The sequence below is a fragment of the Dryobates pubescens genome, chromosome 25, assembly GCF_014839835.1.
Source record: "Dryobates pubescens isolate bDryPub1 chromosome 25, bDryPub1.pri, whole genome shotgun sequence".
Lineage (NCBI taxonomy): Eukaryota > Metazoa > Chordata > Aves > Piciformes > Picidae > Dryobates > Dryobates pubescens.
The window spans coordinates 265,808-282,305 of NC_071636.1; the positions used below are offsets into that span (position 1 = coordinate 265,808).

The 16,498-nt window shown below is 56.1% G+C and overlaps 1 protein-coding gene across 1 annotated transcript; it reads left to right on the top strand.

Annotated features, from left to right (window-relative positions):
• The first annotated feature begins 2,887 nt into the window (after positions 1-2,887).
• On the top strand, positions 2,888-13,396 carry MLEC (malectin). The gene is made up of 5 exons (XM_054172895.1): positions 2,888-3,092; positions 6,821-6,999; positions 8,333-8,509; positions 8,626-8,683; positions 9,635-13,396. Exons 1-5 carry the CDS (start codon positions 2,888-2,890, stop codon positions 9,862-9,864), a joined length of 849 nt encoding a protein of 282 aa, XP_054028870.1. The 3' UTR covers positions 9,865-13,396.
• The last annotated feature ends 3,102 nt before the right edge of the window (positions 13,397-16,498 follow it).

The window sequence follows — 16,498 nt, forward strand, 5'->3', positions numbered from 1 at the left end:
TTAGGCCTTTCACTTGTAGGTTACTGGTTTAATCCAGCCTGTGTCAAGGGACTGATGGTTCAGTGGATTAGTAACAGAACAGAGAGCCTCTGACATCTGAGGCACAAACTGGCATCAAATTGCTGGGGACCGACAGTAACAGTTTAGGAGGCAGCAGTGTAGGGCACGGTAGGCACAGGCTGCTGGGGCAGGTCCACTGTCCTCTGCCAGCAGCCACGGCCAGAACATGAGCCAAGGCAAGAGCTCCTCTTGCAGTGGGATGGCACAGCATCTGCCATCCTCACGGGCTGCTGCTCAGTTCATCCCTCTTGCTTCACAGTGGGCTGCTGATTCTTGGGAAGTAATCACCCTGCTGGATACTAAAGATGCTCTGACTGGGGTGGCAGAGGAGCTATTGCCATGCTCAGTGCCTTGCCTTCTGAAAAAGCTGAGTCCTCAGAGGCAAAACAGGAATCTCTCTCTGTTCAAGGAGAACTCTTCCTTCTCAAGGAAAGGTTGCAGATATTTTGCTGTGAGATGTGCAGGAGCCCTGGGCACAGCCATGCAAGGCCCTGGTGACACTTCCAAGGCAGAGGGTGAACTGGGTTAGCTTCCAGCTGCCCCTGTACACAAGGGGCCAAAGAGGCCCCTTCAGCTGAGAGACTTGGCCACACCTAAACGTTAGCTCATAGATCACGTCTGAATTCCAGCTCACAGGTACCTTTGGGCTGGGCTGAGCTGCTTGGTGCTGGGTTTGTCACGAAGCCCCAGTCCCCAGCTGCCTGGCCCCTGTGTGCGAAGGCATCCCCATAGGCCTCCTGCTGCCCAGCTCACCAAGAGGCACAGCAGGTTTCAGCCAGGCTGTGCCCAGCCAACACCTGTGCCCCTGCTGCCAGTTGGTGTGCGAGACCCAAGAGAGCCCTGTGGGTCAGGACCAGCTGCCATTGTGGATGGAGCTTCCTAAGCCACCCTGCAGCTTCAGGAACCCCACCCTGGAGCAGCACTGTGGAGAGCACAGCAGTGCCACATCTGCCCCGTGCCACATCTGTCCTGGTGCAGTTATGTCACAAGTCTGAAAGCCAATGTGACAGCAGCAGGAAAGCACTTTGGGGCCCACTCCGACCTGGGCAGGGCAAGTTAGGGAGCAGGGGTGGGTAGTTACCCCTGCAAACCCAGCTCTTCTCCAAGGCTGTGCCTCGTTAACAGGTCTCGCTAATGCATTACAACAGGACAAACCCCTTAAATTCTCAACCTGCCGTGCCAAGTCTTTATTTCTAATGCTTGGTGGAAGACTCAAATGAGTAGAACCTCACCGGGGCTTGGGAGTAGCTGCTGCTAACGTAGGCGGTGACCGGAGCCCAGGCGTGAGCCGGGCTGGCATCTGCAGCTCTGCAGAGCACCAAGATCAGACAGAAGGGCAAACGCTGAGGCAGACGTCAAGTTACGTTCCCTCCCGCTGCCTGGTGAGTTTTGGGCAATCTCCATCTGCCATCTCTCACTGCAGCCTGCCCGAGACCTTGCCGAGGTCCTCGACAAGAGCCCAGGATCGTGCACTGCGCAGTGCAACGCAGGCTAGGGGGAGCTCCCTGCGCTGTCCCGGGCCGCTCGCGTGGACGCATTCACTGCTCGAACAGATTGCCGAGGCCCGCAGCCGGCAGCTGCCCTCGCACACACTCCGTGGTAGGGACGAATCTTGCTGACACGCAGACTCGGTACCGGGAGGCGCTGCTCAGCCTCCAGCTGACACCCAAGTACCGGCATGTAACGAGGAGCCGCCCCTGCTCCCCCGAATTCACTCCCACCCACTTCCGCGAGAGCGACCACCGGGGCCCGGGCCAATCCCAGGGGCCGCCCTCTCCGTTCCGCCCCGCCGCGGCGCCGGCCGTTTGCGCGCTGACGCCGCGGCCCGCGCTCTTCGCGCCGCCTCCCACAGTGCCTTGCGTCCCGGCCGCGCGGGAGCCGCCCCCCGCGGAGGGCGGAGCGGGTGGCGTCCGGCGCCGAGAGCGGCTCGAAGTTCAAGCTGGCGCAGACTCTTGGCAGCGTCGCGGCCAACCGGCAACCCGGCCCTACCGAGCGGCTCAGCGCCTTTAAATACATCCGGGGTGGTGATTGAACCACCTCCCTGGGCAGCCTGTGCCAGTGCCTGACCACTCTTGCAGTGAAAACATTGTTCCAAACACCTAGGCTAACCCTGCCCTGCTGCAGCATGAGGCCGCTCCCTCTTGTTCTGCCACTAATGACCTGCGAGACCAGCAACTGCCTCTCTGTGCCGTCCTTTCAGGTTGTAAAGGGCGATAAGGTGTGCCCCCAGCCTTCTCTTCCTCAAACTAAACAGTCCCAGCTTCCTCAGCTGCTCTAGGCTCTCCACCAACTTAGTTGGTCCGCTTTGCATCCGCTGCAGCGCCTTGTCTCTCTTGTACTGAGGTACCCCAAACTGAGCACAGCACTCGGGGGGTGGGCTCCCCAATGCCGAGTACAGAGCGACAATTTCTTTCTTGCCGGACTGCGTCGCCCTTCCGGAGAAGCTGCTGTGAAACCTCATCCCTCCCTGCCGCTCCTTCCTGGGAGGGATGATTCTACCCTCGCCCGCTACCCCGAGCGGGCCATACCGGCCTCGAGCACCCCCCGCTCGCAGGGACCGACCGCCACTCCGCGCGTGGCGTGGCGCGGCGCGGCGCCGCCCCCTGGCCTCTCAACCGAGCCTGCTCGCCCGCTGCCGCTGCCTATTGGCCCGGCGCCTTATGAATATGCAAAGGAGGCAGCGCGGCAGCCTAATGGCAGGCAGGCGCAAAATTAATATTGGTGTTGTGCCGCGCGGATTGGCCTGTGCGCGCTCCGCCCCGACGGGGGGGGTAGGCTGCCCCCTGGCGGCGGCAGGAAGGGGCGGGCGCGGCGCCGGGAGCCCGAGATGGTGGGCGCCGGGGCGCGCGGGGCGCCGCGGCTGTCGCCCTTGCTGCCGCCCTTGCTGCTGCTGCTGCTGCTGCTGCTGCGGGGCGCGGCGGGCGGGCTCGCCGATAGCGTCGTCTGGGCCGTCAATGCTGGCGGCGATGCCCATGTGGATGTGAACGGCATCCACTTCCGCAAGGACCCCCTGGAGGGCCGCGTGGGCCGAGGTGAGGGCGGGGAGGACGCCGGTGCCCCGCGCGCGGCGCGCCGCGGTGTGTCGGAGGGGCTGCCCTCGAGGCCTGCTCCGCTCCGCTCCTCCGGGGACGGCGAGGCCCATCCGTGTCGGCGGGGTCCTGGACTCGCGATCCCCTGGCGCCGTCCCGAGTTCTCTGGCCCCGCCGCGGAGGGTCGGTGGTCTTCCCGCAGGGCTGCGGGGCCTGGGCCCGGCGCCGCAGCGCGGACGGCCGCGGGACTGCGGAGGCCCGCGAGGAGCGCCAGCCCGGTCCCTGCATGGCGCTTGTCACCTACCGGCACCGCCGCCACCCCTGTCTTCGCGCTGGGCTTGGCTGGGGTCTGCAGTGCCCCCATCCCCGCGCTGGAGCGGGCCCTGGGCCGCGGTGTCGGCGGGATGAGCCCCGCGGGCTTCGGGCAGGTTTTCCTGGCCTCGGGCTGCGGGGTTGTGGAATGCCCGAGGGGAAGTCGCTCCCCGCGGGCTGGGGTGGAATGTCGGCTGCCAAGCTGGCCGCATGCAGCCGGCCGGCTCCTTTTTTCCTATTTTCCAGTGAAACACCTCAGCGTCCACAGCGAGCTGCCAGCCCGCAGCGCTCGTAGTGGGCTGAGAGCACTGCCTGCTCTGCACGGTGCGGTGCCGGCTCGGTGGAGCCGCGGTGCTGGGCCCGGACGCGGGCAGGTGCTGGTCTGTTTCACTGCTCCAGCCCGGGCAGCGTGGCCAACAGCAGGGCAGGGGCAGAAGTGGAGGCGGATGGGAAATGATCAGCAGCTCTAACTACTGAGTCAGTCAAATCTTTTACCTCCCGGTAAGAACGTGGTGGAGAACTAATGCTGCTCTTGGGTTACTTTTGCCTACTTCTGCTGAAACCTCTCTGGTTGTGTGCATTCTGTGTTTCTGACAACTGCTGCACCAGACTTGGCTGATGCACAAACGTGTTGAAAAACTAGCTGGGCTGCTGCTGTCAGTTACAGGTTAGCAGTGGACTGCAGAGAAGATAAACTGTCATGACTTTGACCTGATCTTCACATGTTTTGTGTAGGATGGTGAGGATTGGTCTGTGCTGTACAGCTGCCATCCTGAATGGAGAGCTCTTTGGGCACAGTCGATACAGGGAGGTCACAGTTAAAGACCAGTGCTGCTTAGTAGGGTTTTTTCACCAGTGGAAGCTGATGCCCTGAGTGCTGTAGGTCACCATGCTTTCACAGACCTCTTGCATGTGTGACTTGCAGGACACTATCCTTCTGGATTTGAACAATTCATTTTTGAGCTGAGGAGAAAAAAAGGCCTCTCCCAAGCATACTCTTCTGACGGGAAAGGCTGTGGTGTAATCCTGCTTCAGCTAGTGGTGCCAGGCACAACGGAAAAGGACTTTACCCCGTTGAGCTCTCAGCTGCTTTTCCCTCAATGGCTTTTTATTGCACCATTGTTCGCCTTGCTCTGGGCTGCTCTCTATGTTGGTAGCCATGTAATGGCTACAGCAGGAATAAGTGGCTGGCTGGGACCAAGCCTAGGGATAGTGTTTTTGGACCAAGCCTAGGGATAGTGTTTTTGGACCAAGCCTAGGGATAGTGTTTTTGGACCAAGCCTAGGGATAGTGTTTTTGGGCTGTTCTGCCTCTGGGCAAATTGTTTTGTTATTTTTTTCCCCCAAGTCTCTGCAGATTCTGTGCCCTAAAGGACCAAATATGCTGATGGCAATTAGAGAATATCCAGGTGCTAAGCATAGCTGAGTTGCAGCTTAATGGGTACAGCTTGGCTCTTGGTGAGCTGCAAGATCAAGCTCTCTTCCAGAGCTATGTCAACAGACCTCTGATGTGCAGGCGACAGATCTTCCTCTCCAGTTGCCTTCTTGTCTGCTGAAGGCTTTCTTCCTATGCAGGCTTTCCTCTCACAGGAGCTGACTTCTGTGGAGTCCTTGGGTTGCTATCACTGTGATCTGTAGCTGGCCGAAAGTACCTGTGTGGGAGGACAGGTTAAACTTTTCACCCTCTCTATTTCTGGTGATTAAAATCTTCAGCTTTTGCACCTGGGTTAGGGCAGCAAAGAGAAGCAGAAGGTGGCCTGAGTGGAAAACATAGAATACATAGAATAAACCAGGTTGGAAGAGACCTTCAAGATCACCGCGTCCAACCCATCACCCAATCCAACACCACCTAAACAACTAACCCACGGCACCAAGCACCCCATCAAGTCTCCTCCCGAACACCTCCAGTGATGGTGACTCCACCACCTCCCCAGGCAGCCCATTCCAATGTGCAATCACTCTCTCTGTATGGAACTTTTTCCTAACATCCAGCCTGAACCTCCCCTGGTGCAGCCTGAGACTGTGTCCTCTTGTTCTGGTACTGGCTGCCTGGGAGAAGAGACCAACATCCGTCTGTCTACAACCTCCCTTCAGGGAGTTGGAGAGAGCAATAAGGTCTCCCCTGAGTCTCCTCTTCTCCAGGCTAAGCAACCCCAGCTCCCTCAGCCTCTCCTCACAGGGCTGTGTTCCAAACCCCTCACCAACCTTGTTGCTCTTCTCTGGACTCGCTCCAGCAAGTCAACCTCCTTCCTAAACTGAGGGGCCCAGAACTGGGCACAGGACTCGAGGTGCGGCCTAAGCAGTAGCTCTGAGAAACCAGAGACTGAGGAGCGGCATTAATTTCCTCTCGTTTGCATTGGCTCCATCTTCCACAGCGTGTGCTGGGATAGCTCTTGCTTTGTCTGGGCTGGTGTGGTGTCTGTTCCCATGGAAATGGGGGTGGAAATGGCAAGTGTCATCAGAGAACTTCTGGGTCAGCGTCTGCCTGAAGTGCCAGTGGGCAGCTGGTATCCAGAGTCTTCCCTCCTGCTTCGATGGTGAATTACTTGATTTGGAGCTGGAGGCATGGATCTGTTTGCATCTGCACAGCAGTCCTGACGCAGTGAAGCGTTGAGTGGGGTTAAGGTCTTTTGAGGGCTGCTCTAGCAGTGATGAAGTAATGCCTGAAAGCAGATGCTATGATTTCCATTGTTTTCTCAGTTCTTGCCCCATGTGGGAATGGTGCTTGAGCCTTCCTGAGGGGATTAGATGCCTGCAGACAGTGGGTAGATGCCTGTTCAGCCGAGAGGACTGCAGGAGCTGCTGGTGCTCTTGAAACTCTTCTCTGTCTTTCTTGCTTTTTGCTTGCTGTCCTCGAGCTGGCAGGAGTTGCATGGCTGTGGTAAGAAGAAAGGGATTTGTGAGGTGTCTGATGCTTTTGACCCTCTTGCCATTGCCCAGGTTGCCACTTGAGGAGAGCGAGCCTCTAACAGCTGGTACCATGGAGTGCTGACTTCATAGCCACTGAGGGGACGGGGGAGTCCAGCCCGTCCGGCAGGGCTGTGGCTTTGTTCTCACCTTCTGGAACTGGAAATTGTTAGAAAAGATTCTAGGTGGTTTTCCTCTTTGAAGCAGGAGTCAATGGCCAAGTCCCTTGGCTCTGTGCCCCGTTTGTGGAACAGACTCTTCTTTCTGAAGGGACAGGAGTGAATTTGCTGTGTCTGAGACTGCAGCAGGGCCAGTCCTGGCTTTCTACAGGACCTGGCTGCTGGGGCTTTGTCTCTCTGCTTTGGCCCTGGTGGTGCTGCCTCCTGGGCCCAGCAATCAGAGAGACAGGTCTGGTGAGGGGGGAAGTGCTAATGCCACTGGGGAAGTATCTGAAGTGCCACTTCCAGGTGCCTCAGGAAGTAACCCTTTCTCTGCTTTGTGCTGGAAACCCAGCGTCTGACTACGGCATGAAGCTGCCGATCCTGCGCTCCAACGCGGAGGATCAGATTCTGTACCAGACCGAGCGCTACAACGAGGAGACCTTTGGCTACGAGGTTCCCATCAAAGAGGAAGGTGACTATGTGCTGGTGTTGAAGTTTGCAGAGGTCTATTTTGCGCAGTCGCAGCAGAAGGTAAGCAGCAGCTCCTCGCTCAGCTCTGGGATGTGAGTTCTTGGCTAGGGCTGTGTGTCCAGCTTGCCTGGGCTGCTTTGCATGCTGGAGGAAGAAGTGAAGCAAGGCACCAATGGTTCCCGTAGTGCCCAGAGCCTCTCGTGGGCTCTGAAACTTTGATCTCTCTTCCACATTCCAGATAAACAGTTTCCAGTTGGCCTGGCAAGCTGCGCCACAGGCGGTTCAGAGAACGTGCAGCTGAACATAACCAGCGCTGGAGCTTCCCCAGCTGCTCAGGCCCTGCTGCCTTTGAGCAGAAGTGGGTTTGCCTTTGCCCTGAACGCTGGCTCCTGACCTGACAGGCACGCTTGTGCTGCAAGGAGGCATTGCACAGACTGGAGCAGGGAGGTGATCAAACCAAGTTGTATAAATGTGATACTGCTTCAGGCTGGTCCTGAAAGCACGGAGTTGAATTCAGCCATCTTTTGGCTCTTCAGGAGTGGACAGGGATCATTCTCTAAAATCCCTCACACACACATGTGGAAGCAGAAGCACAAGGAACTCAGAGCTCTGTGATCAGATGGGAGAGCAGTGGTGGTCTGTGCTTTAGGCTGCTTTCCTCCAACTCCATCAGCTTCTTTAGAGCCCTGCTCCTCAAGCACTGTGCAGTCTTTGTGCCAGAGAAGTATTTCAGGGAACAGAACTGGTGGGGCTGGCTTACAGAGTGGATGCAAAGAGCAGCCTCAGATGAAAGTGGAGGGCTGGGGCATCCTTGATTTCTCTTCCTTCATGTGGTTCGGCTGGGATTCCCCAGGTGCCTTTTGAGTCACGACTGCCCTGGGGAGGACTCTGAATCCACAGATGTGGCTAGCAGTTCAGGGCTTTGCCTCCTACAAACCCAGTGCCCTTCATCAGCTCGTTTCCTCTGCTCTGCTGCAGGCTGTTAGTTAGAAACGGCTTAGTTCCCTAGGGTGTGGCGTGCCACAGCCACCCTGGGGTGATGGGAGCAGATCCTCATCCAGTAGGTGGAAAGTAAGTAGTGAAAGGGGAGTATGACTAAGCCAGAACAAAACTGTGCTGTCCTCAGTTCTGAACAGCAGGTGTAAGCATTGTTCTAAGAGGAGGCAGATGTCAGGGTATTTGAAAGCAATGTTAATGCTTCAGTGTCTTTCCTGGATTGCTTTTGTGCTCTGCATCCTTCCCAGGGGAATGGAGCTTGCATGGTGGGACAGTGCATGCTGCAATGCTGTCTTGTGCTGGGTGCAGAACAAGCAGAGGCCTTTCCTCTCTGTTCTCCTTTCAGTTGTTGTGGGCCTGAATGCATTCTGACACTGTCATTTCTTCCACCCTGAAGGTATTTGATGTCCGCTTGAATGGCCACGTGGTGGTGAAGGACTTGGACATTTTTGACAGAGTTGGACACAGCACAGCTCACGATGAGATCATTCCCATGAGTATCAGAAAGGGGAAGCTGAGTGTCCAGGGGGAGGTTTCCACATTCACAGGAAAGCTCCACATTGAGTTTGTAAAGGTAACAAGCTTTTCTGGGCAGAGCTCTGCTCTTCTTTTTCCCTTTCTTTCCTCAGCTGGGAAGAATATTTCTTGCCTCTTAGGCTGCATCACTAACCCCTCCTTTGCTTTCTCTAGGGCTACTATGACAATCCCAAAATCTGTGCCCTATACATCCTGCAAGGAACAGTGGAAGGTAAGCACAGTTTCTGAGCCAGAAGGCTCTTCCTTCTTGGAGAGCAGCCTGTGCTTCTCAGACCATGAGATCATAGCTCTTACTGATCCACCTCTGCCAAAAGTGCTTCTTTCAGTTTCCCACAGCGTGCAGTTGCAGTGTGAAGTAGCTGCACAGTGCCCTGGTCCCTGAGATGCACAAAGCTGTGTCATCTGTGTAATGAGAAAATCCCCTTTGCTGTGGGGGAGAGGAACATGTCTGGTCACTCTTAGCTTATAGCCACAGATAACTTCTCTGTGGCCTTGGATGTCAGCAGCAGCCCCACAGACAGTAATCTGCAGAATGCTGCTGTTACCTGGAGCTGTGTTTTGCACTCCCAGCTCAAGGAGGCAGCAGTGGCTTTTCACAGGGGAGGTTTAGGGCCCCTCCCTGACTAAAGCATCAGTTTGCTTTGCTGATGAGGGACTGCCAAGTGCTTCTGGGGATTTGCTGTGTGGGGAGCCTGCAGTTCAGGCTCTAGGCACAGATCACCGAGCTTGAGTGGGGCTGGGTCATGCTGCTCCAACAGGTCTGGGTGGTGGGGCAGCGGTGTGAGGTAGGACCATTTGTGGTTCCCCTTCCTGTTTGCACCTGTATCTGCTGGTCCTGCAGGCAGCAAGTGCTTGTTCTTGACTAGATCTCACTGAGCAGCTGTGTTGCCTGACTGTATGTTCTCAGCATGCTTCTGAGCTGTCACTTCTCCTGTGTGACATGTAGAGGGATGTCATTGCCTTTGCAGACTCTTGCCTCACAGAGGGAGGAAACAGTGCTGTGAGCTCTGAGGGAGGATGCTTGGTGGCTGTGGTGTTGATGTGTTGTCTGATGCTCTGCTGCCCATCTTCAGGCTGGACTGGGGAGAAGGGGGAGGAAGTGCCTGGAGTGATTTCCCAGGTTACATCCTGCCTCCTTGTAACTTTTTGTCTTGTCCAACAGATGTTCCAAAGCTGCAGCCGCACCCAGGTCTGGAGAAAAAAGAGGAAGATGATGATGAAGATGAGTATGATGATGGCTCCAGCATTAAAAAACAGGCAAATAAGAACCGGGTCCAGTCAGGCCCACGCACACCAAACCCCTATGCCTCAGACAACAGCAGCCTCATGTTTCCTATATTGGTGGCCTTTGGTGTCTTCATCCCTACCCTCTTCTGCCTCTGCCGATTGTGAGAGCAAGCCCTGCAGAGCATCAGCCGAGGGGCTGGGAGGGAAGGAGTTGGACCAAACACAGTTGCTTTCAATTTCTCCATATTGTTCATAATTTAAGGGAAAAACAAAACAACGACAAAAAAGAACACAAAAAGAAAAAAAAAAGAGGGAAAAAAGGTGATTGATTTGGAATGCAAAGCAGGTCCAGGTGAGAGGGAGCTTCCCCTCCCCCTGCCAGCAAGCAGCACAGCCCTCGCCTTCCCCTCCGCACCTCTCCAGGGCATCCAAGAGCCCTGGCAGTCTGTGTATGGAGCTGCTGAAGGCCGATGCTGCCAGTCCCGGGCCGTGCCCCACACCGAGAGGAAGCCATGTGCTGCAGGATCTCTGCCTGTGCTGGGTGGAATGTGGTTCCTTAAGGAGGGGAGCAGCTGGTAAGAGCAGGCCTGGGCACACGTTCTGCCTGGGAGCGCTGTGGTGCTGTTGGGTGTCCAGCACCTCTGGAACACAGAGCCTGGCTCAGCATCCCCCACACTGTGAGCAACCTGACATGGTAGTGGCCTGCAGCCCCTGTGGAGATGTTCTCCTCCCAACACTGCAAGCTGTGCCAGGAGCAGAGGGGTTTGTCTGGCCTGATTTGCTGCACTGGTTGGGAGGGACTTTGCTAGGCTGGCACTTGTTAGCCCCATTGCAGAGGGAGTCTGCTGTAGCCCAGGAGAGCCTGATGTTGGTAGCATCTGAGCAGATGCTCTTGCTTTCTGCATTGGTTTTGGCTTTTGTTTCCTTTCTTAGCTTTTTCAAATGTTTCATTTTAAGCCTAGTTCCTTGGTTTGCCCTTTCTAGCAAGTAACTTCTCTGGGAGAAGCTGAGATTTAGATGACCTAGAGAGGAAGATTTCTCGCCCTTCCTGACAGTTAGCTCCCTGCCCCATGACTGAACAGCCTGTGCTGTAGGACAGAGTGGAGCAACCTCCTGGATACTCTCTGGGGATGTTCCTTGCCACAGGGACCAGCGCTGCCTGCCTGCAGTGGTGAGAAGTGCAGTGGAGTTCGTCCATGTCCAGTCAGCTGGGCCTCTTGTGTGTCTGAGGCCCTGTAGTGAAGGGACAGATGTCCAACATTCAGTGCTGTAGAGCAAGGTGGTTTGCTGCCCTCTAGAAATCTGTAAGTGAGCAAACACTGGAGACAGGGTCACCTGCTGTTCCCAGGGATGTTTGCTTGCACATGTAGAGCCTGTGCCTGCCTGGCAGGGGCTGAGCTCCACGAGAGCCCTGGCTGTGCCTGCTGCCTTCTCTTGGGCTTGGCCTCTCACATGCTGAGCAGTCATGGCTAGCAGGACGGTGATCTGTGCGCTGGAGATCTGTCCCAGGCAGGCTTGGGTCCTTGTGGGTCAGCCTGGGTGCTGGTGAGCTCTGGGCTCACAGAACACTTCACCTCATGCTGTCTCTTGTCCTCAGAAGTGTTTTCTCTTTACCTGGTGCAGTGGCACTGAGCAGTGTCCTCGCCGCTGCTTCTCCCTGTGCCTGAGGTGTCATGGATTTGACCCCGTGCAGCGGCTCAGCCTTCACTTGAGTTTCTGCAGGAGAAGCCTTTCTGCTCTCCTGTGCCCAGGCAGCTGAAGCCTTCACTTCCTCCCAGCCCTGCAGCTGTGACCTGAGCTGTCAGCTCCAGCTCCGGAGGGGAGCTGGGGAGGTGCCAAGCAGGGCTCTGCACAGCAGTGGCACTGAACCCTGCCTGTCTGGTTGCATGCAGCACTGCTGCAGGCCTGACCCTCATCTGTGTGAGCTAAAAAGCAAGCAGTAGGACCTTAACTGCCTTCTTTCCAATTGCACAAGTGGTAATAGCCAGTCTGGGAGAAGCAAAGGGGTCTGTGCTGCAGTGCAAGGAGAAGAGAGGCTTTAGAGAGAGCAGATCCTAACAGATGAAAAGGTGGCAAGCTTGAAGGTGTCTGCTTTGTCTTCTAGCTGCTGTGAAAATCTTAGTGCTGATAAAACTCCTAAAACACAAGCTCTGGGTTGTGGTGGTTCCTGCAGAGTGCTCCAGTGTTTTGGGGACTGCTCTAACTGGAGCACCGAGACATTTAGATCTCTATCAGCTTTGGGAAGCATGAACTGTGCTGATTTGTTAAGCAAAGAATCTGGACTTGAAAAGCAAGCTTGCCTGTGAGGAGCTGCTCCCCTCAGGGCTTCTGGGCTGCATTTTATTTGAGTATCCTTAAGGAATCATTCAGCTTCTCCTGGTTCACCCAGTGATCTGCACCTTGCCTAGCAGCAGGAGAGGGGTGTGCAGAAGTCGGAAACTTCCAGGGTAGTTTATCCCTGCCTTCCCTGGCAGCCAGGGCACCCATTTTGTGCCATTAGCCACCCTTGGGCAATGCTGTATAGGGTGAGCTGTTGTGTTCTGGTTGCTCAGCTGGGATGGATTTGTCTTACTTGAATAAGAACAGGGAGGAGGAAGAGTTCATCCTTCACGACTCCAATTTAGTCGTTCTGGCTCTGGTTTTATTCATCTTTGTCACTACAGAGCTGGTGGCTGGGTGGCTGTGGGGTTCCTGACCTGGTTATGGAGCCATGAGCCATTTTCCTTGCTGGGCCAGCCCTTGACAGCTTTGCCTGGGAAGGAGCCTTCAAATAAGGGGTGTGGGAGCACAGGAGGATAGTAGGTGACAACCAGTCAGCACCTCACTGGGAATGGCACACTTGGGCTGGCTCCTCATGGCATCTCTGCGTGGCACCTGCAGGCCAGAGAGATGGGTGTAATGAGGTACCTGGTCCTGGGCAAGAGAAAATGTGGGTTGGCTGCAGCCTTCCAGAATGGAAAGCTGTTGAACTGAGATGGGTTAGAGACAAACCTGTTTGTGCTTCGCTGCCTCTCCCCAGCAGCAGGCAGGTGGAGCCTGTGTCCCTGTGCAGCAGTGTGGGTGCTGGGTCAGGCTAGGCCTTGACTTGGTGTGCAGAGCAGTGGTGTACAGAGGGACCCATAAGGCAGTTGAATAAAGTTTCCGCTTGTTGGTCATGTTTTGGGCCAGGATTCCAGAGCCTGTTTTAATTATGCCCTCCTCAGTACCTCTGAGCCAGGCCATTTTCCCCTTGTGTGTGACTGGAACAGCTCTGACCCTTTTGAGTATGCCAGGTGGCAGTGAGCAGAAAGCCAAATGACTTCCCTTCTCTTTTGTGCCTTTGTCTCAGGCTTTGAATAGAAGTCTACCTGGAGAAAGTTGTGTTGGTTTTTCTTTTTTCTTTCTTTTTTTAAGGGCTTCCTGAGTTGTTTTTCCTTTTCCCCCAGGGGTCAGGCCTTCCCTGCCCCTGTGATCAGACGGGGACTGTCTCACTGTCCCTGGATGCCAGCTCCAGAGGTCACAGCTGAAGCAGAGAACTGTGAACAAGTAGCTTTGGTTCCAGCCCTTGAGGTCACTGGAAAAAACACCTAGCAGGGGCAGAAGAACTGGAAGAGCTCCTTCAGGTCTGGCCTCCTGCAGAAATCTCCTGAAGGCAGAACAGAGAACTTCCAGATGGTCTGGTGCCTGTGTGCCCGTGTCTGTGCAGTTCAGAGCTGAATGAGTCTGACCAGGGAGCAGAGCCCTGTGCTTCTGTGCTTCATCTTCTTAGCCTTTATGTTGGAATGGGATTGCAGCATGCAGGGAAGTGTTTTGGTGTGGGAAGCTGGGCTGAACAGGCCTGGTTGTGATGGAAAACAGCAGGAGAAGAGGGCCAGCAGAGCAGCTTCATCCCTTGGTGTGAGACAGGTTCTGAGCAGCTGTGAAGGACGAAGTGTTTCAGGCTCTGTTCAGTGCTCCAGTGTGGAAGAAATTTGTCTGCTTCTTGCACTTAGGTGATGGGGAGGGAAACAGCCTTGCAGAGAGGCCAAGGGGTCTGGGAGCTGGGCCAGCACTGAACCAGCTTACCTGCTGGTGCTCCTGCAGCTCCAAATGCCAAAGCCTCATACAATTCAGGAATGCTTTTTCTAGCATCAGCCTGGTTCCACCAGTCTGTCCTCACTGCCGCTTCCAGCGTGGCTCAGCTGTTCTCGGCGGCACAAACACAGCAGCAGGCTGGAGCTGTGAGGGCTCAGGAATGTGATGACAGGATCCAGCCTCCTGTGCTGCCCAGGGGGGCTGGGGCACCTCTGTTTCATCTTGGGTCCAGATGTATTTGTCCCAGGAGCGTGGTGGCAGCTGCATTGCAGTGGTGTGGGGCTGGATGGGAGGGGAGAAGCAGGTCCATGTCTTCCGGGACTCTGGTGTGTTCAGAGTTTATTGTGAATATTAAATACTATTTTTGGAGATTGGGGGAAGATGTGGGAGGGGGAGGGATGTGGCAAGGCTGTCCCCAGTCTGATCAGTGGGATGCTGCTGCAGATTATTGATAGGCTTTGATTTGAATTTTTTTTCAAGAAAGTGCTTACTAAAAAAAAAAAAGGAAAAATACTGGACAAAGAGAAGTGCTTCCCTCCCTCCCTCCCTCCCTCCCTCCCAAGGAGCAGTGCTGGCTGGTCAGAAAATGTCAATATCCATTTGCAAACGTGAGGAGTCTCTGCTGAAGGATTTGTGATGGAGATCTCTAGGCAGGGGGGAAGGTACATCTTGAACCAGTTTAACTGGGGAGAACGAAGCTAGGGAGCCTGGGATCTCTGCCCTAGGGAAGCTCCCCATCAGCACAGCGGGGATGTGCCTGTGTCCCCCTGGCTCTGTCACCCCCTGACAGCTGTGGGCAAGGACACTGCACTGAAGCAGAGGCTGGAGAGCTGCCGGTGAGCGCTGGCTTCAGTTTCTCCTGGTTTCAGCAAAGGCTTCGTGTGTGCAGGGCAGTGCTCAGGAAGTAGCCAGGTTGGTAAAGCAGCCCTGGCGACCACAAAAGCAGAGGCAGGATTTGTGCTTCATGCCAGGGGACAGCAGCCAGGACTGTGAGGAGCTGTGCAGGTGACAGTGATGCTCAGGTCCCATTGATGTGGCAGCTTTCAGTGCTGGCAGGTGGTCCCACTGCTCTGTGGTGCCCAGCTGCACAGGCTGGGACACGTGGAAGGGACTCCTGCTGTTGGCTCTGAGGTCACATCACAAACTGCTTGCAGCTGCAGGTCCAAGTTGTCTGTAAAGGCCAAAGCAGCGTGGGGAGAGATCTCTGTGTGTCTGTCAGCAGTACAGAGGGGGTGATTTTGCTGCCTATTGCTTTGTGTCACAGCAACCCACAGTGACCTCGCTTCAGTTTGTTTTGCAGTGAGCCTGGGCCCTGGGTGGGAAGCACAGAGGTCTGTTCCTGACTGCACTGGCTTTGCAGAGGCTGGGGGGGAGAAGGGGGGCTGGGGGGATTTTATTTTTGGTACATGGTAACGGTTTTATTTTTTCATTTCCCCAGAATGTTTGGTTGAGGGAAGCGTTCTGAAATCTGCTGTCTGGCAGTTTTAACCAGCAGTGTGCTAAAGGAAAATAAACAAGATTATATTGTCACTTGGCCGCGGCAGTGCCTTTTCTCTGGGCGTGGGGGCAGAGCAGCCCCTCGGGGTAAGGCAGGGTGTGGGAGGCCGAGGCTGCCGGCGGGGCAGAGGGGACTGCGGGAGGTGCGGTTTAACCTCGCACCGCTGCCGCCGCCCGGAGCTCTGCCTGCTCCGCGGCCTCTGCTGTTCTTTGCCGGCTCTTCTGGGTGGCTGGGTGCAAGCTGAACGGTGCTGCATCCTCCCACAAGAGCTGCCGTGGCCCTCCTAGCTTCCTGATCCGGTCAGGAGCACCGAGCTCTAACCGGCTGCCTGGGGTTTTGCAAACTGCTCCCATTGCAGCTTGAAACCGTGTCAAGGGCAGTCGGAGGAGGCTGGGGCTGGAGCAGAAAGCAAGCAGCAGCTTCTTCCTCTCAAGTGCCTGCTCTCAGGGCACAAAGGACCCTGGTCCTGTGCAGAGCGGCTGCTCTTCCAGACAGCCTGAGTCTTTGCTCATCCCTGCAGGCTGGAGGGACCCAGCCCCGGTGCTGTGAGGAGGAAGTGGGAGCACTGCCTGGCTTGTTGGAAACAGCAGGCAGCTGGCCGTAGCAGCCGTGCGTTCCTTGCAGGCAGCAGCCGACGTCACTAACCACAGTTCTAGATCTGTTTCCAGTCATCTTGAGCGCATTGAGCCTTGGCTGGAGTCCGAGAAGAGGACGTGGATGTTTCTTGTTCTTGTCCTGCTTCCCCAAAGGGCTGGAGGTGACTCTGAGCAGCTCTTAAGTGCCTACTGCAGGCTGGTGGGCAACCCTTGTTTGGGGAAGACATCCCAGTCCTCTCCTCGACGTGATGCTCCCGTGTGACCTCCCCAGTGCAGGAGGTCAGGCTCAGGAGGCTTACCCAGCGTCTGCCACTGTCCCTCCAACGTGTGCTTGTGGGGGGCCTGAGCTGGCAGTGGCTGGGCTGGCCTGGCCTGGCAACAGCTCTCCCTCCTGTCACTGTCCTCACCCAGATCTGGGTCCCGGCTCCCAGGGGACCCCAGGTGGGGTGGCCCAGGGCTGTAATGAGCTGTGCGCCCGTGGGGAGTGCGCCCGTGGCATCCCCTGCTTCAGCTCGTGGCTGCTGCCTGAGCGGTGCCACCGTTCCCTACACGGGCCAGGGCTCGCTGGGAAACAGCCGCGCTGTAATTACAGGCCGTCAGTTAATTAGCAGCAGACCCAGGTGGCCGCAGTGCCGGCTCCGGGGGTGTCCTG

Bases quoted from the DNA above. Each gene is read 5' to 3' on its own strand.
- MLEC (XM_054172895.1), top strand. From the start codon at position 2,888: ATGGTGGGCGCCGGGGCGCGCGGGGCGCCGCGGCTGTCGCCCTTGCTG. The intron at 7,000-8,332 runs GTAAGCAGCAGC...TCCACCCTGAAG, and splicing joins TTGCGCAGTCGCAGCAGAAG to GTATTTGATGTCCGCTTGAA. The intron at 8,510-8,625 runs GTAACAAGCTTT...TGCTTTCTCTAG, and splicing joins TCCACATTGAGTTTGTAAAG to GGCTACTATGACAATCCCAA.